General features: G+C 41.2%; 1 protein-coding gene across 1 annotated transcript in view; it reads left to right on the top strand.

The window, feature by feature from the left end:
• The window catches only part of DIPK1A (divergent protein kinase domain 1A), a 113,486-nt gene that overhangs the window by 64,490 nt on the left and 21,932 nt on the right, over positions 1 to 27,064 (top strand). Inside the window, exon 2 of the mRNA XM_036444212.2 lies at positions 20,033 to 20,167. Within this exon, the coding sequence (XP_036300105.1) occupies positions 20,033 to 20,167 (135 nt within the window). The remainder of the gene's footprint in view (positions 1 to 20,032; positions 20,168 to 27,064) is intronic.

Raw genomic sequence — 27,064 nt, forward strand, 5'->3', positions numbered from 1 at the left:
GTTAATTACAATCTAGTGCACTCAGTCCAGCAATAGAAGTTTGTTCCACATACACAGATGGCACAGAAGAAAGCATCATAGAATTCTTAGGGTACACATGGTGGTCCTGGAAGAGGTGACTTATGAGTGAGTTACAAAGGATCAGAAGACACTGCAGATGCTGAGATGGGTGAAAGGTGCTCCCGAGAGAAGAAAAAGCCTATGCAAAGGCCTAGAGATGTGACATAGCTCTGTGTGTTCCAGAAACAATGATACTTTGGTATCTCTGCAGCGTAAAGTTCAGTAGGGTCAGGGGAGATGGAACTAGGAAAATTATATATATATATATATATATATATTTGTCCTCTCGGGAGTTTTGCCAGGAGATCAGAAGTTCGATTGCTCACTATGACATGTGCTGACCACTAGAGAGTGGCACAGAACGAAAGAAGGCCCTGGCCAGCAGCCAGAAGGAAGGCCCTGATCAGCTCTGATCGCTGGCCAGTCCTAGGGACCCTACCGGTGCACAAATTTCATGCACCAGACCTATAGTAGGTAATAATGCTAGGATGTTTCATGTTTGGACAACTTCTTAGTTAAGAGAATGGTAGTCTTTAACACAGCCAGTGGTAATAGTCCAAATGTGAAGCCATGTATTACAGTTTTACATCATAGAATTAAGCAAGGTTCTGTGGTTATCTAGCTACATTTTAGTGTTCATGTATGGATGGATAAGAATGAAAAATGATGTTCCCTGGAGTTCATGGTCTTATTGAGGATACAGAATATATTCACACAGTCTCTACAGACTGCTGCAAATTAAAATGGAAAAGACGGTATATACACACAGTATGGACACTGAGGTATAAGAATGATTAGGAAAGCCAAGGCCGGATAGCTCAATTGGTTGAAGTATCATCCTGTAGGCCAAAAGGTTGCAGGTTCGATCCCCTGTTCAGGACGCACACGGGAGGCAACTGATTGATGTCTGTCTGTCTGTCTGTCTCTCTCTCTCTCTCTCTCTCCCCCTTCCCCCCTTCTCTCTTTTTAAAAATCAGTTTTAAAAAACCACACACTTATCCTCAGGTGAGGATTAAGAAAATTATTAAGAAAGTGTGGGGTTATAAAGAGAAACCTGATTTTTGGATTAAGTAAAACGATTTCCATCAGAGCTATCTGAGCATGGAAAATGCAAAATGGAGGAATATACTATAAATTAGGAACTTAATAATTTGTAGTTTGGTATAGTAAAGAAATGATCTAGCTAGACCAAGAAATAAACATCTTTGAGCTTTGTAGTATAAGCAGGAGCAAATTTTATTTTTCCTTTATAATAAATTTATTTTCTTATTCTCTACTAAGGACATGAACCTGTGTTAAAGTCTTAGTGAACACTTATTTTTCACTAATTTTGTTTTTATGTATTTTTACATAAAATTTGTTATTTAAATAAAATGTGTCATCGTGTTTCTGCCATGCCAGTCTCGGTTCAGGTTTGCCTGTACATATGTAGGATACTGTGGCTGCTAATATAATGTATTAAGTACAGCTACATCAGAAAAAAATAAGGCATATTTTAGATTATTAAACCTGGCCTCTGACATTTAGCTTTTCATGGCTCTTGGGTTTTGGAGAAAATTTGAATGAGAATGTTGGATTGTAAGTTCTAGGTCTTTGCACTCATCATCAGCCTTGGAGAAGGAAGCATTGGGTCTTGAAGGTTTGAGCAGGTGAAACATTTTTACAGGTTTCTAATCTATAGTAGTTTGAAAGTTACATCTGTGTTTTTTTTAATAAATTTTTATTGTTCATATTATTACAAATGTTCCTTTCCCCCCCCTTCTCACCCCACCCTCTGCCCTTTCCCCACCCCCCATTGTCCTCATCCATAGGTGTACAGTTTATGTTCAGTCTCTTCCCGCATCCCCCTCTCCCCTTTTCCCCAAGAATAAACAGTTCACTCCCCTTCCATATCTCTGATTCTATTATATTCAACAGTTAATATTGTTCCTCAGATTTTTTTTTTTTTTTTTTCCTTGGTTTTTAGATTCACTTGTTGATAGTTACGTATTTGTTGTTCATAATTTTTATCTTTATTTACTTTCTCTTCTGAAAGAACCCCCTTCAGCAATTCATATAATTCTGGTTTGGTGATGATGAACTCCTTTAGCTTTTTTTTTATTAGTGAAGCTCTTTATCTGACCTTTGAATCTGCGTGATAGCTTTGCTGGATAGATTATCTTTGGCTGTAGGTTCTTGCTATTCATCACCTTGAATATTGCTTGCCATTCCCTTCTGGCCTGCATGGTTTCTGTTGAGAAATCAGCTGACAATCGTATAGGTGCTCCTTTATAGGTAACTACCTTCTTTGCTCTTGCTTCTTTTAATATTCTCTCTTTGTCTTTTGCTCTTGGAATCTTAATTATGATGTGTCTTGGTGTGGATTCCTTTTATTTGGAGTTCTGTGTGCTTCCTGGACTTGTAAGTCCAATTCTTTCACCAGGTGGGGGAAGTTTTCTGTCACTATTTCTTTCAGTATGTTTTCGATATCTTGCTCTCTCTCATCTTCTGGGACCCCCATAATTCTGATGTTGGATCGTTTGAAGTTGTCCCAGAGGTTTCTTACATCATCTTCAATTTTCTGGATTCTCTTATCTTCTCGCTTCTGCAGAGGAGTGTCTTCTGGTTCTTTATGTTCCAAATCTTTGACTTGATTCTTGCGATCTTCCATTCTGTTTTTAGGACTCTGTATAATATTTTTTATTTCAGACAGTGTATTCTTTATTTCTTGTTGATCCCTTTTCATATCCTCATAGGTCTCATTTATTTTATCAGCCTTTTCTAGGAAACTCTTGAAAAACCTTATAAGTGTGGTTTTGAACTCTATATCCAGTCGCTTTTTGTCCTCCATTTCTTTCGTTTGTGATCTATTTGGTGTAGGCATTTTCGCAGGCAGCTTTCCTGATGGGGCAGGGTTTCAGGGTGGAGCCTACAGCCTTGGCTTCCGTCAGCCCCGCCCTATGCGACTCCTGAGACTCAGGGTCCTTCAGTACTTGTTGCAAGCGCCTCTGAGGGAAAGGTGCCCTCGATTTTCGCCTGCTGCCAAACTGTCTATGCTCTCCCCCAATGAGTCCGGTATTGGGGTTCAGTTCAGTTGGTAGTGGGATTGGAGGTGGCGTTCAGAGCAGTCTGGAGCCCCTGTCTCCTTCCCATCAGGGCAATCCCTCGGCACAGCCGGCCGGCCCTTCTCTCCTCGCAGTGTGCGCGCCTCCGGGACCTCCTTTCGCCGCTTCCCCGGAGTCCCGCCTTACAGCCCGGCTCCCTATGGATGAGCCTGGGTCCCCGGGGTCTGGCCTAGAATTGGGGTTCAGAGCAGTTGGAGCTGGGCACAGCACAGTCGGAGCTTTTCTCTCCTTCCCGCTTGGGACCGCCAGCCCGGCTCTGTCCTCTCCGCGCGCGCCTTGTGTCTCCGTACCTTGGGCTTTTACAGCTCCTCCGCGCTTCCTTCTGGTTTTCTCCTTGCTTCTTGTTGTAGAATTTCCAGTCAGTCAACTTTCCTGTAGTTCTGGGTAGTGTCCATTTTATATTTTAGTTGTATTTTGTTGAAATTGTTGTGTGCGGCTGCAGCTAGTTGCCTACCCGAGCAGCCATCTTGGATTCTCCCTACATCTGTATTTTTATTTAACACTTTTGTTCTCTGCCTTTCTCCCTTTAGGACTAAAGGAATTATTTAGATATATAATGAGAGGCATATTGTATTCTTTTAAAAATTCCAGGAGTTGCCGAAACCGTTTGGCTCAGTGGATAGAGCATCAGCCTGTGGACTGAAGGGTCCCAGGTTCGATAACAGTCAAGGGCATGTGCCTTGGTTGCGGGCACATCCCCAGTAGGGGGTGTGCAAGAGGCAGCTGATCGATGATTCTCTCTCATCGATGTTTCTAGCTCTCTATCCCTCTCTCTTTCTCTCTGTAGAAAATCAATAAAATATATATTAAAAATAAAATAAAATAAATAAAAATTCCAGGAGTGTTTGACACATACAAATAAATATATATAGATTGTCCCAAAAACATGTATACACACTTTTCCTGATAGCTCAATTGGTATTTCTTTTCAGACTTAACCCATTGGAATGAATAATTATTCAAAATGTATATACATTTTTGGAACAGCCTGTTTATCACATTTGTTTATTAAAAAAAATACACACACAAACCAGCAAGACATTTATTGCAACTAATTGTGTAAATCCTTAAGATGGCCTGGGCGCTGCCACAGCTGCCTCGTGGCTTTAGGTTGGTCCCATCCACGTCTCAGTCTGCAGCGTGTACTTTTTAGGTACCTCATTTGACTAGTCCTGGTGATATTTCATCTGGTAGCCTTAGCCCTCCAGGTACGCTTTCTCGTCCACAAGGCAGGGGAGCCACGTTTGCCACAGGTTGACCTCTGAAGGCAGTGATTTTAAGTTCAAGTTCATCCATGTTAATAAGTGCTGAGATGGGGCAAGAACTGAAACGTTCTCCTCCTAAATCCAATGCTCTTTATAAAAGTATCTTTATGTTGGTACATATCACTACTCATTTTTAAAGTGTGCATTGTTGTGACTGGAACAAATTGGAAGCAGTGGCAACACCAAGTGTTGATGAGGAAGCAGAGAGACTGGATCCTCATCCAGTGCTGGTAGGAGTGATGGGCAGCCACTCTGGAAAACAGTCTGACAGTCCTTTAAAAACTAAGCTAACTACCAGGTGACCAGCAGTCATTTATTCCAGAGAAATGAAAACTTATTTTCATGGGAAAACCTCTTTAGTTGTAGCGCTATAAAACTGGAATCAGTTCAGATGTCATTCAACAGATGAATGGTTAAACAAACTTTTCCAGAGAGAGTAGAAGGGAGGGAGGAAGAGAGTGAGGGAGAGAGAAACATCGATATGAGAAAGACACACCCCAGGAGGGGGTGTGAACCCACAACTCAGGCCAGTGCCCTTGACCAGGAATCAAACCCGAGACCCTTCGGCACACAGACTGACACTCTAACCCACATGTGTCAAACACAAGGCCTGCGGGCCAAATCCGTCCCACCAGGCCTTGCAATGTGGCCCGCACCGCGCTGTCATCACTGCACTCCGCTGCGTTTCCATCACAATGACAGTTTATGACTGTTCAGTAAACCATTCGGCCCGCGATTTAGGCTGGATTTTAGATTTTGGCCCCTTCTCTGATTGAGTTCGACACCCCTACTCTAACCCCTGAGGACACTGGCCAGGACAAATTTGGGGGGGGGGGGGCGCACTTTAAAATGCACATCCCAGGCTTCATCCCCTAAGGATGCTGATTCTGATCCAAAAGATCAATAGATTGAACTTCAAGAAATATGAAAGTATAATTTATTTATTTTTTTAAAATCCTCTCCAGAGGATATATTTTTTATTGATTTTAGAGAGAAGAAGGGAGACAAGCAGGCAGACAGACAGACAGACAGACAGACATCGATGTGAGAGAGAAAAACCCATTGGTTGGCCTCCCGCACACAGTCCAACCGAGGACGAGCCCACAGCCCGGGTTCACGTCCTCACTGGGAAGCGAACCTACTACCTCTCGGTACACGGACGATGCCCAGCCACCTGAGCCGCAGTGGCCAGGGCTGACATCACCATTGTGATGGTGAATGCCCAAGAGCCCTTTACATTCCTCTGTGGCACAGAGGGTTTGTGGTTAGGTGAGAATTTTAAGAGCCAAGCACTGATAACATTTTTCAAACACCCACGTGTTGAAAAAAAAGAAAATTTGACCAAACCGAGTATGTACTTGCTCTGAATCAACAAGGACTTTGGACAAAAAGGAGCTTGCCTCTGGTTCTTATTCATGTTGAAGGCGTCCTGCCCATCCTTTAAACTATGTGGCTTGCCCGGCCGCTCATGATTTGTTTGGTACAGAGAAGACAAAGACTCCCGCTTTGGTTGCAAACACTGAGGAAGGGGAACGCGCTGCTGGGCCGAGAAATGCTGACGTGCGTTATAACCTTAAATCCAGTGTGCTATTTAGCTCCTTCATTTTTTTTTGTAAACGAGGTTCCAACTAAAGTAACTGACCCATACTTCCCCCCCCCCCCTCCTAACATTAGTAGTCAAGTCATTTAAAGTTATTAAAAAAAAACGGATGCTAAGAAATTGCCTGATTCTACCTTTTGGGAGTGCTTAGTTTGCAGCTGATAAAGTCTGAGTGACCGCTCGCTGCTCTGCCACCTGGAGCTAATTTAGGACACTTTTTCCTGGAGAATCCTCACTTCACAAACTCCTGGGCATATGCTTTGAGCTAGCCCAGTGGTCAGCAAACTGCGGCTCTCGAGCCACATGCTGCTCTTTGGCCCCTTGAGTTTCTAACGAAGGCCAGTTCAGGAGTACCCTAATTAAGTTAATAACAGTGTACCTACCTATGTAGTTTAAATTTTAAAAAATTGGCTCTAAAAAGAAATTTCAATCGTTGTACTGTGATATTTGGCTCTGTTGACTAAAGGGTTTGCCGACCACTGAGCTAGCCAGTTCTGTGGATGCCCACTCTTTCTAGGGAAGGATTAACTCCACCTTTTCCTCTCCAGTGGATTCACGTCCCAAGAGTATACCTCACCAAAGAAACCTCTGCCAACCCGCCCTCCCAGACTCCAGCTCTTTCAGTGTGCCTGTCTTCTTGGATGTACAGCTTTTACTGTATCTCAGAGGCTCACCGTACAAAACACAGCGCCGTGTAGTACACATAACCTGGTACTGAATGAAGTAAAAATGCACACGGGGAATGATAGCTACCGATTTCCAGACAGTAATTTCTTCTGGGGATGAAGGGAAAGATGGGGAATGTAAGGGGAGAGGGTTTAGGTCTGTTTGTGACATGTTATTTCTTCTTCGAAACGTTTTAAATCGCTATGGCAAACTGTTGGCATCTGTATACATGCAGTGGTGGATTCAGAGCTACTTTGTATATTACTTTCTCTAATTATACAGATGTTTTTCTGTGTGTTTGAAATGTTTTGTTGTTTAAAGCTAGATGGAAAAATGAGTCTGGGTTACTGTCATTTTTCTGGTTTGGGTTTCTCTCTCCCTTTATTCTTAAAGACAGAGAAAAGTCACCGGATAGAAATTACCCCAGCCTCCCACCCTCAGATGCACACACGTGCTCCATCCTTCTCTTCTTCCCTCGAGAACAGCGGAGACACTGTCTCTTCATCTCTTCTCCGGACCCCCTTCTTTCTGACCTTCTCAGGAACCTTGTGCTCTTAATCTGTCAAAACCTCCCTCTTTCTATCTCTGCTGACTTCCTGCCACATGTAAATATATGCTACTTGCTCTTAGCTTAAACCACACACACACACACACACACACACACACAAAACTGCCTCAAGCCCAGCTAATGCCCTATGTCCTCTTCACAGTCAGACTTCTCCTAAGAATTGTTGACTTGGTTGTCTTTGTTTTCACATCTCCTACTCCAGTCTGGCTTTTCCCCACGAAGTTGCTTTTGTCAAGGACAACAGGACTTCTGTGTCACTAAATCCAGTTCCCATCTTTGTCACCTTTCGGCAGCATTTGACAGTCATTGGGCTACTCTCTGCTTCTTGAAATCCTCTTTCCATTATTTCCATGTTTCCCCAGCTGCCTGCTCCTCCCTGCTCTCCTATGTCAGTTCTCCTTTTTTCCAGCCAGCCGTTACATAGTGAAGGTTCCCAGGCCTCGGCCCTGAGCCCTTTCCTCCCTCTGCGGTTTCCTCCTGTGGGAGCAGCTACTCCCGTGGGTTCTATTACGTTCGCTGTGTCTCCTCTGAGCTTTCCCTTTGACTCAAACCTCTCAGGGAGGGACTGCCCTTACGGACAAGAGGTGATTTAGACCCCATGGAGGTAACTCAGCCCTTTACCTCCACAGCGAGGCTGGCGTGGGTCTCCAGATTCTGGGTGGAGACCCATGGTATAGTGAGAAGAGCAGAAGTGCGGGACCTGACACTTAACTTTGGAGAAAAGAACACTACCAGGTCCCACGTACTGTTTCACTGATCTTTGCACCTTTTTTCTTTGTGCATCTCTACTGGGAAATTGGTTTTAATATATATGCCTGATAAATGTGTCACTATTAATATTACACACATTATTATACTTCCACGAATAGAAACTTTTAAGTATATTTTTCTTTTGTCCGTGATTTTATCTTTTTTTTTAATTTTCACAACATCTGCATTTTATAGGTAAGGGTCCTAAAGCTCAGGGAAGTTTAGTAACTTACCTGTGATCACAGGACTTACTAACTGGGTTAGTGTGACAAATCCCAAACCATCTGAAGCCTCAGGTACAAATGATAGATTTCAGCTGCAATGCTGCTTCTAGCTCTGAGCAGCCTGTGCTCCTATGCTGTTGCTAATACTCACCTAAGATGTACTCTCTGATATAATCCTTTTAGCAGATAATGTGTTACAATGATTCATTTATTAATAACAAGAAATTTTAGGAATTAATGAATGGTGGAAGAAAACTAAATATTTAAAATAGTGTCAGCCGAAACCGGTTTGGCTCAGTGGATAGAGCGTCGGCCTGCGGACTGAAAGGTTCTTGGTTTGATTCCGGTCAAGGGCATGTACCTTGGTTGCGGTCACATCCCCGGTGGGGGGGTTGGGAGGGCAGGAGGCAGCTGGTCAATGTCTCATCAATGTTTCTAACTCTCTCTCTCCCTTCCTGTCTGTAAAAAATCAATAAAAATATTAATAAAATAGTGTCAAGCTAGCCCGGCACCCTTTAATGAGAGGGACACAATCTGAGAAAGGCATTGTTAGACTATTGTGTCGTTGTGCAAACATCATAAAGTGCACTTACACAAATCTAGATGTCACAGCCTACTGTGCACTTAGGCTTTATGGTATAGAGCCCATTGCTCCTGACTGCAAACCTGTAAGGCAGTTATAATACGAGGTTAAACCAAGCACAAGAGGAGACGATGTCGTCGAGACGCGCAGTGAACATGAGAGGCTGCTGCCGGCGGAACACGGCACACCGTTTGGCAGCAAACCTTTTTTCAACAAGTAGAAAGTGTACTCGAAAATAATAACAAAGAGTGTAAGTACAGTCAACATAGTAATATAGTCACTGATGATCATTATCAAATATTACGTAACTGCATGTAATTGTATACACTATACATTCTATGACTGGTGAGGTTGTAGGTTTGTTTACACGAGTATCATCACACCCATATGAGTAATGCTTTGCTCTGCAAAGTCAGGGCGGCTGCGACATCGCTAGGCAACAGGAATCTTTCAGCACCTCTATAATATTATGGGACCATCGTTGTACATGTGGTCCATCTTGGCCTGAGCATTGTTCTGTGGGCATGACTATGATTTTTTAAATCCATTGGCACTTTCTGCTTACAGGTATATGTTGCATAGAGTAGTTCCCCCTTATCAGCAGGGGATAATTTCTAAGACCCCCACTGGGTGCCTGAAACTTTGGATAGTACCCAATCCTATACATGCTAATTTGTTCCTATACATTAATACCTGTGATAAAGTTTAGTGTATAGATTAGGCACAGTGAGAGATTATCAACCACTAATCATAGAATAGAACAATTATAACAATATCCTATCTAACAAAAGGCTAACATGCAAATTGTCCCCTGGGGAGTTCAACCACCTGGCAGTTTGACCTCTTGCTGTGACATGCGCTGACCACCAGGGGATGGCTCAGGGGAAGGCAGGCCCCGATCGGCGCTGATTGCCAGTTAGGTCTAGGGACCATACCCATGCACAAGTTTTGTGCACCAGGCCTCAAGTACTGTAATAAAAGGTATATGAATGTTTATCTCTCTCCAATAATTTTTATATTTTTCCATCTAAACCTGTTCATGAGTCTGTGTTACCAGCCTTTGCAGTAAATGCTTGGTGTCACTCATTTCCGGGTGTCCCTTGCTGAAGTCTTCATATTGGTTCCGCGTGCTCTGGAGAAACACGCTGCTGTCCATTGGACCACATTTTCTGTTCATGTCTTACACCCACAAATGTGATGCTTTTATCACACTGACTAAGCACTTAACCTGTGTTGTGGCCTTAACTTTTCAGTTTTGGGTTGTGACAGCAAACCTGGCACAATTTTCATTTTCCATCACTATTTCAGGGATAGAAGATTTGTCCTTATGCTTGATCTTAGCAACCTCAGCATATGATTTTTTTTTTCCTTATTAAGTCAAGAACTTTTACTTTTTCACTTAAAGGAAGCACTTTAGGGCTTCTCTTTGGCATATCCAAATTGCCAACATCATTACTCTTGAACTCTCAGGTCATTTTAAAGTAAATTAAGGGTTACATGAACACAAGCACTGTGATACCCTGACTGCTGAGCTGATCATCTAGATGGCTACTCAGTGGTCACCGGGTGGGGAGCGTAGACAGCATGAGATTCTGGACAAGATTCATATCCCTGGTGGGATGGAGTGAGATGGTCCAAGATTCCATCACTACTCAGAACGGCTTGCAATTGAAAACTTATGAGTTGTTGTTGTTTTTCTGGAATTTTCCATTTATTGTTTTCATTCTGTGGTTGGCTGCAGGTAAGTGAAACAGCAAAAAGTGAAAGCACAGATAAGAAGGGACTACTGTACTTAAAAGATTGGTAGCTATAGTCACTTCAAACATAATTTACAAGATACCCATTTCTTCAACACCATAAGTAATTCTATTAGTTTATTTTCATGAAGATTTTAGGTAATCACGTTCATCAAGTTAAAGTCTATTATTTCTCCCTAAGTACTTGGGTTGCAATAAATAACTGCCAGTGTGTGCCTCTCTTCACAATGTCAGCAAAAGCATTTTCATTTAGAGACCATCTCAGTTCAGGGCATTTCCTTTGTCAATTCTTTTTCTTCTGTATAAACAGTGCTATGATAAAAATAGCTGTCATTTGCCTCTGAAGCATTTTTCATGGTTTTGTTTTTAGCTCTCTTTAGAATTTAAAAGAAACGAGGAGACAATTTTAGATTAGCACCTGTCTGAAAAATTCCAAAATTAGAGATGGCCATCTGGTATGCATGGTTTGTAATGTTTTCAAAATAGGATCTTGCCATTCCAAATAGATTTTCAGGCTATTATAAAAGAATAATTTATTTTAAAACTGCTGCAACTGTTAACCTTTTACTAATAAACTGAAAGGAGGATAGTTAGACATCGGTGATGTGTACTCTAATGAGGAATGCTTCTGTAACCTCTGTTCTCCTATGAGACTGATCTGTGCAGTGTAAGGCCATATTTCTCATTCCTTGGACCGACATAACTTGAAGCTTAGATTTCTCTGTGCTTCCAGTTATTCTAGGTCAGGCCTAAAGTAATCAACCACAACAATTCTTAAGGTATCTGAATTTGATGGAGGCTATCTCTGCATTTGGGGGTACTTTAAAATTTGACTAGCTCTCCTGCATCCTGTAATCACTTTGAAGTAAATTTTCTAGATAGATCCATGATATACTGCATTTTAGAAATTCTGACATTGCCCTAGCCAGGTATTCAGTTGCTTAGAGTGTCATCCCAGTATGCCATGGTTGCAGGTTCAATCCCTGATCAGGACACATAATCATGAATCAATGAATGCATAAATAAGTAGAACAACAAATTTATGTTTATTCCTTTCCCTCTTTCTCTCCTTCTTCTCCCTCTCCCTCTCCTTCTCCCTCTTCTTCTCCTTCTCCCTCTCTTTTTCCCTGTTCCTCTCCCTCTCTCTCTTTTTTCCTCTCCCTCTCCCTCTCTCTTCTTCCCTCACTTCCTCTCTCTCTCTCTCAAATCAATAAGTTAAAAAATATTTTAAAGAAAGAAATCTTGAGGTTATTATTCATCCGCTCTTTCAGTTCTCACTAGTCTAGGTATATTAGGGCTTTTGCCAAAACTAGTGCTAAAGATTCAAAGAGTATATAAAAAGCCAAGGCCACTGTCAAAGAAATGAAACTAAAACTGTAATTGCCTATAACATTGTATGCTGGGAAAGTACTTTTAAAAGGTACATTTGAAAAACCAGTGAATGTTAATTGTTGCAAGCTTTATGGAATGGTATATCATATACCTTTTAAAACTATATATCCTTTGACCTAGAAATTTTACTTACTAAAATCTCTCCTGAAGAAACAATCAAATACTCAGGCAAATATTTATATATTTAGGGCAGAAGTGTAGAGCAAGTATAGGCTCTGAAGCCAGATTGCCACAATTCAAACCCTGGTTCTCCTCATTGTCGCTAGGAAAGCCTTTCTTAACTTCTGTATGTGTATCAGTTTCTCCATCTGTAAAATGAAGAATAGTCCCCTTGCCCTAACTGGGTTAGCTCAGTGGATAGAGCATCAGCCTGCGGACTGAAGGGTCCCAGGTTCAATCCCAGTCAAGGGCATGTGCCTTGGTTGCAGGCACATTCCCAGCAGGAGGTATGCAGGAGGCAGCTGATCAATGTTTCTCTTTCATCGATGTTTCTAACTCTCTATTTCTCTCCCTTTCTCTCTGTAAAAAAATCAATAAAATATATTTTTTAAAAGAATAGTTCCCTATTCATACAGTTCTTATACAGAGATAATAATTCCCTCCAGTATTCATTAGCCACCACAGCAATGCTGTGTATCAAATTGGCCCAAAACTCAATGACATGCAATGAGCATTTATTTCTTCCTCATGCATCATCTACAGATCAGCTGGGATTCATCTTTTCTAGGGTGGGCATGGCTCTAGGTCATGGGTTTGGTTCAGAGGGACTATAGTGCCACTTATTCTCCTGATATCTGGGATCAGTACAATATCAGGTACTTGTTCTTCCTCAAATAGTGTCTGAAGTCGAGTCCAATTGTGTATTTTTCATTGCATCACATCTACTAACAACCATTGTCCCGAGCAGTCACATGGCCAACACAGTGAGGTAGGAAGAGTGAGGCAGGGGGAAGGAATAAATATTTATAATCCAAGGTTCAACATATTTTTTGGCTTTACCCACCATCCAGTTTCTGTTGCAGACACTCAGCTCTGTTGTTACAGCATGAAACTAACTTCAGACAATACATCAGCGAATGGGATAGCTGTATCCCAATAAACCTTTATTTACAAAACAAGGAGGCAACCTGGATTTGGCTCATGGGCTATAGTTTTTCAATCGTGATCAATTTATATCAGATCATAATTTTTTTAATGAAGGTTAAATAAATTAATGTGTAGGCAGTACTTATAACAACTGATACCAAGTTGCACTAACAAATATCAGCTCTCATTGGTAGTGTTGTTGTTAGTGTTATTATAGCACAATATTGGAAATAATAAAAATGTGAGAGAAACCAAGATGGTGGCATAGGTAAACACCTGAACTGCTGCCTCGTACAACCACTTCAAAACTACAATTAAGAGACAAAACAGACATCATCCAGAACCACGGGAAGGCTGGCTGAGTGGAAATTCTACAGCTAGGAGGAAATAGAAAAGCACACTGAGACTCAGAGGAGCTGCAGAAGGCAGAGGTACCAAGGTGCATGCGCATAAAGGGCTGGCAACTGAGTACGTGGTTATCTTTCTCAATTGGGAGGGAGACACAAGCTACCGACTGCTCTGAACTCCAGTTCCAGGCGAGACTCTGGGGACCCAGAATCATTCAGGGAGAAACTGGACTGTCTGGCATCAGGCAGAATGCGAGGGCAGCTTTCTCTCAGAAGTGCTTGCGGTGATTACCAAGGGACACTGAGACCCAGGGACCTCCTAGGGCAAGGCTGACAGGAAGTCATTGCTGTTTGCTCTGCCCTGACACTCTGTCCCATCCAAGCTGAGTTCAGAGATTTTTGCATATGAATGGCCTAGTCCTTTGAAATATAAAATTACCTAACAAACTGCAGCTGAGTCAGAGAGACCCAGAACATCCAAAAGAAGGCCCAAGGCCCCCGCAGCAGCTTGTATTACTTCACAGCTGGGCTTCATCTAGGCACCTCCGAAACCCAAACAAAGAAGAGGAGTCTGCAGATCTCTCCATAGCTGCTTCTTAGTGGCCTCAGGCAGAGGCTAAATTAGCACTTCCTTGGAGATCCAAGAGCCAATGTACCCAGTAGTCAGAGTGGGACCATCCAGATTACATCTCCTCAAATACATAAGGGACACACTCAGGGGGCAGACTCAGTGAGCACCAAAACCCCACTGAAGCAAGTCTTGTCTCATAAAGGTGTCTCCAGCACAGAAGTTCTCCAATTGTAGACACAACTGATCCTCACAGCCAATTGCCTGGAGGTCAGTTCCTCCCAGTGATACCAACAACTATCAGGGTTTAACTACAACAAAGACAGTGCACACAGCCCACAAAGAGGTGCACCAAGAATGTCCACCTCAGGTAACTTGGGAGGCTGAGCCACTAGGCCATATAGGACATATAGGACACCTAGCACACAAAGCCACCCTATTAACTCAGGGAAGCAGCCAAAATTCGGAGACAAAGAAACAGGTCACAAATGAAAGAAATGGAGGATATAGAGTTCAAAACCACGGTTATAAGGTTTTTCAAGAATTTCCTAGAAAAGGCCAATAAATTTAACAAGACCCTCAAGGATATGAAAAAGGACCAACTAGAAATTAATCATACACTGATTGAAATATAGAATAATATACAGGGATTCGACAGCAGACTAGAGGATCACAAGAATCAAGTCAAAGATTTGAAATACAAAGAAGCAAAAAGCACCTAACCATAAAAGAAAAAAGAAAAAAAAAAGAATCCAAAAATATGAATATAGTGTAAGGAGTCTCTGGGACAGCTTCAAGCATACCAAAGTCCAAATTATGGTGGTGCCAGAAGAAGAGAGAGAAAAATATTGAAAACCTATTTGAAGAAATAATGACAGAAAACTTCACTCACCTGGTGAAAGAAATAGACTTACAAGTCCAGGAAGCACACAAAATGCCAAACAAAAGGAATCCAAAGAGGACCACATCAAGACACATCATAATTAAAATTCCAAGAGCAAAAGACAAAGCATCAAGAAAAAAACAGTTAGTTACCTTAAAGGAGCACCCATATGATTTCTCAACAGAAACCATGCAGGCCAGATAGGAGTGGCAAAAAATATTCAAAGTGATGATAGCAAGAACCTACAACCAAGATTATTCCACACAGCAAAGCTATCATTCAGAATTGAAGGGCAGATAAAGAGCTTCACAGTTAAGAAAAAGCTAAAGGAGTTCATCACCACCAAACCAGTATTATATGAAATACTGAAAGGTATTCTTTAAGAAGAGGAAGATGAAGAAAAAAGTAAAGATAAAAATTATGAGCAACAAATACATATCTATCAACAAGTGAATCTAAAAATCAAGTGAATAGCTGAAACCAGTTTGGCTCAGTGGATAGAGCATCGGTCTGTGGGCTGAGAGGTCCCAGGTTCGATTCTGCTCAAGGGCATGTACCTTGGCTGCGGGCACATCCCCAGTGGGGGGTGTGCAGGAGGCAGCTGGTCAATGATTCTCTCTCATCAACGTTTCTAACTCTCTATCCCTCTCCCTTTCTCTCTGTAAAAAATTAATAAAATATATTTTAAAAAATAAAATAAAAATCAAGTGAATAAAAAATCTGAGGAACAGAATAAACTGGTGAATATAATAGAATAAGGGGCATAGAAAAGAAGTGAGCTGACAATTCTCGGGGGGAGGGAGGGGGAGGATGTGAGGGGTGCAGGAAGAGACTGGACAGAAATCGCTTTGGTTCATGCAGTCTCAGGGCGGAGCAGACAGCAATGGCTTCCTGTCATCCCTGCCCTAAGAGTCCCCTGGTTCTCAGTGTACCGTGGCAATCACTGCAAGCACCTCTGAGAGAAAGCCATTCTCGAGTTTCACCTGCTGCCAGACAGTCAGTTTCTCCCCGAATGAGTCTGAGTCCTCAGATTCTCAACTGGAACTGGAGTTCAGTGCAGTTGGTAGCTTTTGTCTTCCTCTACTTGAGAAAGCCAGCCGCCCTTTTGGTGCGCACACCTTGGTACCTCTGCCTTCTGCAGCTCCTCTGAGTCTCAGTGTGCTTTTCTCTTTTTTCTAGTTGTAGAATTTCTACTCAGCCAGCCTTCCTGTGGTTTTGGATGATGTCTGTTTTGTCTTTTAGTTGTAGTTTTGAAGTGGTTGTGAAAGGCAGCAAGTTCAGGTGTTTACCTATGCCGCCATCTTGGTTTCTCACTATTTTTCTCAAATCATTATTTTAAATAGAAAGTATCAAGATCTGTAGATATTGGAGAACACATGAAGGTCCTTGTACTGTTTTGTGTTACACCAAAATCCGTTATTTTCCATGGCATGCTGGAATAAAAATGTGTTCCACTCCTTTTGTCATTATGTCTACAGCAGGTGATGCCCAGTGCCCTGCTGGGAATGTCATTAAATCTAACTTCCTCTCCAGAATTTTTGGCATTCTGTATCATAGCAAGCACTCAGCAGGCAAGCCAGTTCACAGGATGTTTTTCAGTTTAAACATATGCCAGAGAAAATTTGAAATGTAGCTATTTGAGTTATATAGAAAAGCAAATGATTTCAGTTTATTAAATTGGATATGCAGGAGTGAGAAATATACAAGTCTTAGCTTCAACATCCATTAAGTACACTGTGCATTAGAAAGAAGTTTATTGAACATTTGTATAAAAACCTGAATAATTAATTATTGATGGAGAATCTGCAGGGCAGTGGACATCACTGGGCTTTTTGAAGTAGGTGTCCAGAAGAAGGAAAGACAGGGTCAAATCTTGAACTGGGCGAGAACGCTACTCAGCAATAGGGTCTGTGTTGTTTTTCCTGACTCAGTGACTTATTCCTACTGTGGAGCAAGGAGAGGAAAAAAGAAAATAGTGTCATATATTTCCTGATTGTTTTAATAAGTAAATCAAAATTAATCTTGTTTTAGTAAAATCCTGTCTCAAAGAAATCATGTAAAATATTAACCTAATATAAGGTTGGACTTCTAAAAGTAAAATTATGCCATGCTATGGTCCTTCACGTTGCACTTTTAACTATTTAAAGGGTAGTCGTGTGGTAAATTTATTATGTGTTTGGCCCTAACTGGAGATGTGCTGAAAGTGCCTGGCACATAGTAAACAATCCATAAATAGTTGCTGAAGGAATGTGTGGGAAGGTGGTGTCCTGGTGTGGCAGTATGTCCTATTATACAATATAAAAACTTTTTAAATCAGTAGAGAAAAACATTTACAAAAGAAGGCATGTACCCATCACCCAGCTTGAACAATTATCAACTCCTGGCCAATCTTATTTCAACCATACTCACCATACTTTTCCCTTCCCACATTACTTAGAAGCAAATTCCAGGTATATCAGTTTTTTTATAAATATTTCAGTAGCTATCTCTAAAATATTAGAGCTCTTTTCTTTAAGCATTACCACAGACCCTTATCATACCTAAAGTATTAATACCACCAAGTATCCTGTCACTGTTCGAATTTTTAATTATTTCATAAATGTCATTTCCCCGTACATATTTTCATTTGAATCAGGACTCAAAAAGATGTACATATTGTGATTATTTTATTTATTTATTAAATATTTTTTAATCTTTCATTTTCCCCATCCTCTCTTTATCCCCGCCCCCCCCCCCCTTGTAATTTATTTCTTGAAGAAACTGGGTTGTGTGTTGCAGCGTTTCCCACAGCCTGGAGTTTGCTGATTGTATCCTAATCGTGTCACTTAGACTTCTCTTATGCTCCTCTGTCTCCTGTATTTCCTGTAAACTGGCAGTTGGAGATAAAAGCTTCATCAGATTCAGATTCAATTTTCTTCCTGGCAAGTTCAAAAAAGAAGGTGGTGATCAAATCATAAAGACAGCATTATTGGCTTTTTGCTTAGTGCCATGCATATTGATTTAGCTAACATTTGTTGACTATTTTTATGTGCCTAGGAATGAACTTATGTTTTATAGGTATTATGTCATTTAATCATAGTTAAGCCTCATCACATCTTATATACCCATTTCTATCTGATGACCAGACCTCTAATTAGGGCCAAATAATCTTAAATGTCTTTCAAACAAACCCCTTGGTATATACTCCCATTATCATTTATGTGATTTTAATTTGGAATTGTCTGAATTTTCTTTTTACTGGATTCATTTAGAGTACACAAAATACCTTGCATTAAAATGCATTCTTTTGTAACTTAATAACATTAAAATAATAAAGCTTATAGCCCTATTATTTAACTGTGGATTTGTTGTACTTAAACTTTTTGATAATGGGATTCACCATCTGTTAACCTAACAAAGACTGATGTCTCAACCATAAATAGGGCCAACTGAATTCAGTATTTCCTGAGTCTCTTCTTCCTGTGCACTCATTGTCTTCTGCAGGTGCACTTTCATTTCTCTTTCATCTCTTTCTGCTTTCATTGTATGCTCACAGGCTCACAGTATCCTACTGTTGCCCAGTATGAGAAACTGGCTTGTGATTTTAAAAGCAAAACTAGCTTTTTATTGTTTGTTTACACATCTTTAATTTATTCTGCTCAATTCTCTCCATAGTCCTAAATTCTACTGTTTATAAAACCAGGCCATTGCAGCTCCAAACTCAAAAAAAAAAAAAGCCAGATTATCTTGACTGACTGACACTTGAAAATTAAACTGATGTGTGGTTTTGGTGATCCCAAAAAAAGAATATACTTGTCAAAAATATATATATACTTGTCATTAACAGGGCCCAAATTTATCATTGGAGTGTAGCAGCCGTTGTTTATAGAGGCCTCTCATGCACACTGCATATCAGGGGAAAGCCCCGGACTGAGCTGCTAGCTTCTTGCACTGAGTTTCTGCTGCATGAGCTGTACCTTATAGAGAAGTTTCTGAAATCATAATTCAACCAATAAGCTGAAACCTGCCTCATCCAATTGGAGCTGCACAGCTGAATCATCATTTGCCTCTTTACTGACCAATCAGAGCAGTTTCATAATAACCAATCAGGACTTAAAATCCCAAGCAATCAGAACAGTACTATTTGTACCAATCAAACTACATTCTTGGATTTCTTATTTGCATAAAAATGGACCAATCTAGATCAGGGGAAGCACATTGTCTATACAGCCCAGCATTCCCTTTGTGGAGAGGGGAGCATGTACTTTTCAATTTCCACTAGTTGGTGTTTCCTTGGTTTGCAAAACTGTATACCCGAATAAAGTTTCTCTTTTTACGACACCCCAGATGAGGACACCATTGGCATTAGATTGGTGGCACCGATCTTTTGTTAACAGGTTGATGGAGAAAAGGTACCACTGGCCCACGTTGCAATTAGATCCCAGAGCACTGCAAGCAGAACAATGCAAAGAGGATCTTATTGTGTTCCCTTACAAATTATCTTCTGAAGGAGGAATTATCCTTTATATGTCTTACACTCTCTTCTCCAATCATTTCTCCTTTCATAGTTGTAGCATTCTCAACTTTCCAGACTATCTATGAGGTGAAGCATTTGGTTGGTTAAAAAAAAAAAAAGGAACATAAGACCTTAGTGAATACAATAGGGAAAAAGGAGTTTATTTTCTTAGTCTGGTTGTACACCACTGTGAGGGATTAGACAACTAGCCAAATCCCTTGTTCTTATTTTTTTTAAATTATTTTTATCTTGATCACCCATAAAGAACTTTAAGATTCTTATTTGAAAGTCTTGTGTAAATTTGTGGTAGATAAGAAGTGTGTCTCCTCGTACCTGACCTTACAGGGTCATAATTCAACCAATAAGCTGAAACCTGCCTCAGGGTGGCATGGTGCACGTGCTTGTGCTTAATAAGTAGCTTTCAATGCTGGTGGTATTTGAAAGGTTATACATTTTAAAGGGTATTTTGTTTCCCTTTTTGTTGGCTGGACCAAGGAGCTTCCTTTTCTAAGACCAGCACTATTTGAACTCAGTGAAAGTACACTTTGTTCTGGGAGAATTGCCATATGAAAGCCCGGAATATATATTGAGTTCTTTCAAAAAAGGGGGGGAAATCGTGTTCTAAGACAGTGAGTGCTGACTTGGTGCTGAATGAATAATTGTTATGTGCTCTTTTATTCACAGGCTCGTTTCTCATATGTGCGGATGAAATATCTCTTCTTTTCCTGGTTGGCAGTTTTTGTTGGAAGCTGGATTATATATGTGCAGTACTCCACCTATACAGAACTATGCAGAGGAAAGGACTGTAAGAAAATAATAGTAAGTATTTTTTATTTCCTGGTATATGGAAAAACCTAGATTAATAACATATTTACTACTTATCTATATAATAATATTTTCAATAAGTAAAAGTTAATTTTGATCGTAGAATTGTGCTGAATTTCTTAGCATTTTGGTAGGACTAATTCCCACTTAGGAAAATCTAAGATTCAGAAGTCTAAATACATAATACATACAGACTAGTGTGAGAGCATCATCATTATAAAGAGGGATTTTTATTTTTCAAATATACTTGAAGTTTGCCCTAGCTGGTTTGGCTCAGTGGATACAGAGTCAGCCTGCAGACTGAAGAGTCCCAGGTTCAATTCCGGTCAAAGGCACATCCCCAGGAGGCAGCTGATCAATGATTCTCTCTCATCATTGATGTTTCTATCTCCCTCTCCCTTCCTTTCTGAAATCAATAAAAATATATTTTAAAGATGTGTGTGTGTATAAACATTCATATATAAATACACACACACACACACTAATAAAAGGGTAATATGCTAATTAGACCAGATAGACTGGACATTTTCTGGTCGTCCCATCCTCCTTCTGGATAAAGCCATGGTGGCAGGGGCCAAGGCAGAGGCGGTTAGGGGTAATCAGGCAGAGAGGTTAGGGATGATCAGGCCGGCAGAAGAGGGGTTAGGGGCAATCAGGCAAGCAGGCAGGCAGAGTATTTAGGGCTGATCAGGCAGGCAGGCAGGTGAGCAGTTAGGAGCCAGTGGTCCCAAATTGTGAGAGGGATATCCAACTGCTGGGTTAGGCACAGGGATCAGGAATCAGGACTAAACTGGCAGTCAGACATCCCCCAAAGGGTCCCAGATTGGAGAGGGTGCAGGCTAGGGTGAGGCACTCCCCATGCACAAATTTCATGCACCAGGCCTCTAGTCTACAATAATAAAAGAGAAACATGCAAATTGAGTGTCCCTCTGCTACGCCCATAAGCAATCAGGAGCAAGTATACAAATTTATGCAATCAAGATGATGGTTAATTTGCATATGCAGGCATGAAGCAAAGATTGAAGACAGCATAGAAGAAAGCCAAGTGCTGCAGAAGGGAGCAAAGCGGTTAAGGGAGGGAGTGAAGCAGCGGAGAAGGGAGCAAAGCCAGCCTCGGTGGGCTTTGCTCCCTTCTCTGCTTCGCTTAGGCCACAGGAATAAGCCTGAGGAAGCCCCATTCTTGCAGGAATCTTCCTGCAATGGGCCTCTAGTAGATAGATAGATAGATAGATAGATAGATAGATAGATAGATAGCCGGGACCGGTTTGGCTCAATGGATAGAGCGTCAGCTTGGGGACTGAAGGGTCCCGGGTTCGATTCCAGTCAAGGGCATGTACCTTGGTTGCGGGCATATCCCCAATAGGGGGTGTGCAAGAGGCAGCTGATCGATGACTCTCTCTCATCGATGTTTCTAACTCTCTATCTCTCTCCCTTCCTCTCTGTACAAAATCAATAAAATATATATATTTTTAAAAAAAAGATAGATAGATAGATAGATAGATAGAAAGAAAGATATACTTGAAGTTGGGTTTACTCTAATCAGATGGGTTTTTTTGTTTATAGTTTGAAAGTGTTATACACAGGCACCCTTTCCAGAACACATTTTTTGAATAAATGTAATTATTCTCAAATACCAGAAATTTATCTAAAAAGCATAAACATTTATTATTAAATTTCTATTCTAACGTTTGGCTATACCTCTGGAAGTTTGCTCTGTCAGTCTAAGACTTCTAGTATTAATCCTTGCTTCCATAGCACTTATATTTTAAATGTTTGAGGCTAAGGAAATTTAACTCCTTGTTTCCTGCTAATATATTCTGATGTAAATAATATTAAAACATTTAATCTGAGAGTTATATTTTTGGTAGTAATGATTGTTTGGATCCCAATTATTATAACTTATGAAAGACTCTGTAATTATTGAGTGGTTATCTTAACCCAAGCCAGTGGTGCTAGGTGGGTGCATGTAGCAGAGGACTAGACATCCTGACCTTCCAAACTTACAGGAGGGAAGAAAATGAGGAAGCACAGGAGGGTAAGATAAATATTACAATAGCAAATGTTATATGACAGTGGTTGGCAAATCGTGGCTCATGAGCCACATGCGGCTCTTTGGCACCTCGAGTGTGGCTCTTCCACAAAATACCACGTGCGGGCGCGCACGTACAGTGTGATTGAAACTTCATGGCCCGTGCGCAGAAGTCGGTTTTCACCTCTTAAAGAAATTTCAATCGTCGTACTGTTGATATTTGGTTCTGTTGACTAATGAGTTTGCCGACCACTGTTATAGGAACATAAAACAGGGAAATTTGAGCTTCCCAAAATTCTAAGAAAAAAAAAATCAATTTAACTCTATGAATTCTAAAATCCAGGCAGGATTTTTTTTTTTTTAAGTTTTTCCTCAGGAGTATTACAGCTTCTTAACTAAGCAAAGGGGGGAATTACTAATATAAGAAACATAACAGCAGAGGAGAAATGAAGATGGCGGCATAGGGTAGACACCCGAATGCAACCTACCACAACAAATTTGAATTTAGAACTGGAAAACAGGGGAGGCATTGCCCTGAAGCGCCGGACGGCTAGCTGAGAGGAGGCTCTGCCATCTGGGAAGGAGAGAGAAGGCACGCTGAACCTCAGGAACTGTGAAGGTACGGAGAACTGTGTGTGCGAAAAGGCGCTGGCTTAATCCTGGTGCGGAGAGGAAGGGCTGGACCGAGATTGCTGCTGGCTTACTCCCTGCACACAGAGAGGGCGGGCCGGGCTGAGTTCGCTACTGGCTTACTCCTGGGGCATGCGGAGAGGGCGAACAGCTAACGCGGCTGGCTTTCTTGTTCGAGAGGAAAACAGAATCACCCTATTGCTCTGATAGACAGCCCCAGACAGGGAGAGGCCAGACTGTCAGGCAGTGGGCAGAGATCTCTCAGAGGTGTGTGAAGCCAGAGGCCATTACTGCGGGACTTGGGGAGGAGCCGAAGGGAAAACAAAGTTTGTCTGCACCAACCCAAGACTCCGCCCCATCTGTGGCTGAGCACAGAAGCTCTTCCAGAGGCTGGCTTTCTCTAAGGAGGGTCTGGCCGGAAGCCAAAGTTTGTCTGTGCCTTTACCAAAGAGGTGCACACGCCTGCAACCAATCTTCTGAAACTCTCCGCGAATAGGACTTTTCTAAGGCGAGACTGACAGGGAACCAAAGATTGTCTGTGCCACCCCGAGACCCCACCCAATCCAAGCGGTGTACAGAAGCCCTCCTAGCTGAGACACTGCTGATCCTCACAGCCAATTGGCTTGGAGATCAACACTTCCCAGTGATACCAACAATAAGCAAGGGTTAACAAAAAAGGGCTACACCAAGTCTGTCCACCTCAGGTAACTGGGAAGGCTGTGCTACTGGGCTCTACCAGAACACCTAGCACACAAAGCTATTCCATCAAATCAGGGAAAAACAACTAAAATGCAGACAAGAGGAAGGACACAAAGGAAGGAGATGAAGGAAAAGAAAAGATAGGACATTGAGTTCAAAACTACAGTTATAAGGTAATTCAACAATATCCTAAAAAAAGGCCGATAAAATAAACGAGACCTATGAGGAGATGAAAAGGGATCAACTAGAAATAAAGAAAACATTGTCTGAAATAAAAAATATTACACAGAGTCCTAAAAACAGACGGGAAGATCGCAAGAATCAAGACAAAGATTTAGAACACAAAGAGCCAGAGGACACTCCTCTGCAGAAGCGAGAAGATAAGAGAATCCAGAAGGTTGAAGATAGTGTAAGAAACCTCTGGGACAATTTCAAGCAAACCAACATCAGAATTATGGGGATTCCAGAAGAAGAGAGAGAGCAAGATACCGAAAACATACTGGAAGAAATAGTGACAGAAAACTTCCCCCACCTGGGGAAAGAATCAGACCTACAAGTCCAGGAAGCCCGCAGAACCCCAAACAAAAGGAATCCAAGGAGGACCACACCAAGACACATCATAATTAAAATTCCAAGAGCAAAAGACAAAGAGAGAATATTAAAAGCAGCAAGAGAAAAGCAGGTAGTTACCTATAAAGGAGCACCATACGATTGTCAGCTGATTTCTCAACAGAAACCATGCAGGCCATACGGGAATGGCAACAAATATTCAAGGTGATGAATAGCAAGAACCTACAGCCAAAAATACTCTACCCAGCAAAGCTAACACTCAGAATTGAAGGCCAGATAAAGAGCTTCACTAATAAAAAAAAAAGCTAAAAGAGTTCATCACCGCCAAACCAGAATTATATGAATTGCTGAAGGGGGTTCTTTAGGAAGAGGAAGAAGATAAAGATAAAAATTATGAACAACAAATACGTAACTATCAACAAGTGAATCTAAAAACCAAGGGAATTAAAAAATCTGATGAACAATATTAAATGGTGAATATAATAGAATCAGAGGAATGGAAGGGGAGTGGACTGACGATTCTCGGGGAAAAGGGGAGTGGGATTGCGGGAAGAGACTGAACAAAAACTGTGCACCTATGGATGAGGACAGTGGGAGATGGGGAAAGGACAGAGGGTGGGGTGGGAACCTGGTGGAGGGGAGCAATTGAGGGAGGGAAGAGGAACACATTTGTAATAATCTGAACAATAAAGATTTATTTTAAATAAAATAAAATTAAAAATTAAAAATTAAAAAAAAGAAATATAACAGCAGAGGGGAATTATTTTTAAGTGTAAGCTTTTCAAAAACCACATATAAGTGGACCCATATAGTTTAGATTTGTGTTGTTCACGGGTCAACTATAGAGTGGTTTCCAACTTTAGTTTATTGTAAATAATGGTGTGCAAATAGCTTTTGAATCCCTGTTTGCAGTTCTTTTGGGCATATACCTAGAAGTGGAACTGCTGAATCATATGGTAGTTCTATTTTTAACTTTTTCAGAAACTGCCACATTGTCTTGCTAATTCTCTTAAATGCATTTCAATTCTCTGTTGAAATTATCTGTTGTTTTATTTATTTTCTCTACCTTTTTTCTTGGACATGAACATAGTAATTTCACAATGCTTTTTGGATGACTCCAGCGTCTGGATCATCTGTGGATCTGTTTCTATTGTCTGTGCTTACCTCTTGTTTTTGGTCCTGTCATTTTGTCTTTTGACCTGCCCTGCATTTTTTTTACACACTGCCTCCAGAGAAAAGTTCCTTTCCCTCTGGTAGTCAGTTAGTATAATGATCTTCTTAACCCAATCACAGACTGTTCGGACTGGAGGCTTGGTTGCACCTCTAGTGCAACCTTCTCTCTGCTCCAGCTATTTTTGGCTCATCCCTATTCCAAGAGCATAGGCCTCTAAGGGTTTTAACTGAGAGCCTGGGAATTCATTGGAGTTTCTCTCTCTGGCAGGTTCATAACGTGAGCCTGTATCTTGTGAGACTGCCAGAATGTCTGCTCTGCTTTTCAAAGGCGGTCCGGTGAGGTTTTTAGCCTCCCATTCTGTAAGGCCTCGGGATTTGGCAAATATCCCAACAGGATAACTGGCTGTATGCTTGATGCTCCCTTAGTTTCCTATTTTTAAAGACTCACTGATTTCTTATCCCCAGCGGCAGCTCTCACCTCCGCTCATGCCCAGTATTGGCAAAATCCTCAAGGGAAAAAGAAGCTATGAGTCGGCTCATCTCTCTGAGGACCTTTTTCTTTTTCTTTTTTAATGTGTTTTTGTTGGTTTTAGAGAGAGGAAGGAGGGAAGGGAGAGAGAGAGGGAGGGAGGGAAACTTCAATTGGTTGCCTCCTGCACTCACCCTGACTGAGGATCAAACCCACAATCTCGTTGTGCACCTCACCTGATGGGAATTGAACCTGTGACATTTTGGAGCATAGGAGGACACTCAACCAACTGAGCCGCACTGGCCAAGGCTCTCTAAAGTTCTTCTAGCTCACCGTTACCACTGGGGTTCAGCCTTCAGAGTCACCGCCCAAAGCATGGTGTACCAAGTTCCCACCCTTGGTAAGGACTGAACTAGATTCTTACCTTCCATAAGACTGTGTTTCAGGTCATGCATCTGAGGGCAATCGCAGCCACAAAATCTAGGCTCGTCTCTTTCGAATCTTATCCTCTCCCTTATCCTGATCAAGTAATATCTTATTCTTAGATCCTTTTATATATTCCTTAAAAATATTTTTTTCTGCTTCCTTCTTAGTTCTAATCAAACAATTCCTATGCAATATTAGTACTGTCTTAGTACTATTTGTCTGAGTACTACTAGTTTTGATATGTTTTAAGATCATAATTCCTAAATGCAGAGAAACTACAATTTTTTTTAAGCCAGCCTTAGTGAAAAGATACACTTTAGGCTCAGAAAATTTTCTCATCATTTTTAAGCTTTAGTAAAATAAGGATTAAATTATGCTCTCCATCTATTTCTTATCAATTGGTATTTTTAAAATTTACCTTTATTGTTGAAAGTATTATAGATGTCTCCCTTTGCCTCCCCTATTGACCCCTCCACCCTGCTCCTCCCCCCGCCACCCAGGCCTTCACCTCACTATTATCTTTGTCCATGGGTTATGCATATACATTTTTTTTTTTTTTGCTTAAATCTCTTCCTGCTCCCCCTCCCACTGATCTCTCTGAGATTCATCAGTAAAGTGAAAGTCTCCAAAGGATTAAAAATCACAATCTGTCTCAGCCTACATGAATTTCTTCTTCTCTGTATATCTGTCTCTGTCTTTTTTCTTCTCCATATGTGTGTGAGGGGTCATATCTATTGTAGTGATCAAAAGCATAAGCATTGGAATAAAAGGCCTTTGGGTTTGAGCTCTACCTTTGCCGTTCCTTAGCTGTATAAGCTTGGGCAAGTTATTTAGCTTCTGCAAAATGAGGATTCAAGTTTATTGTGTCCCTTAGTAATATCTTACAGTTTTCTTG

This window comes from Pipistrellus kuhlii, unplaced genomic scaffold, assembly GCF_014108245.1.
Source record: "Pipistrellus kuhlii isolate mPipKuh1 unplaced genomic scaffold, mPipKuh1.p scaffold_m20_p_2, whole genome shotgun sequence".
Taxonomy (NCBI): domain Eukaryota; kingdom Metazoa; phylum Chordata; class Mammalia; order Chiroptera; family Vespertilionidae; genus Pipistrellus; species Pipistrellus kuhlii.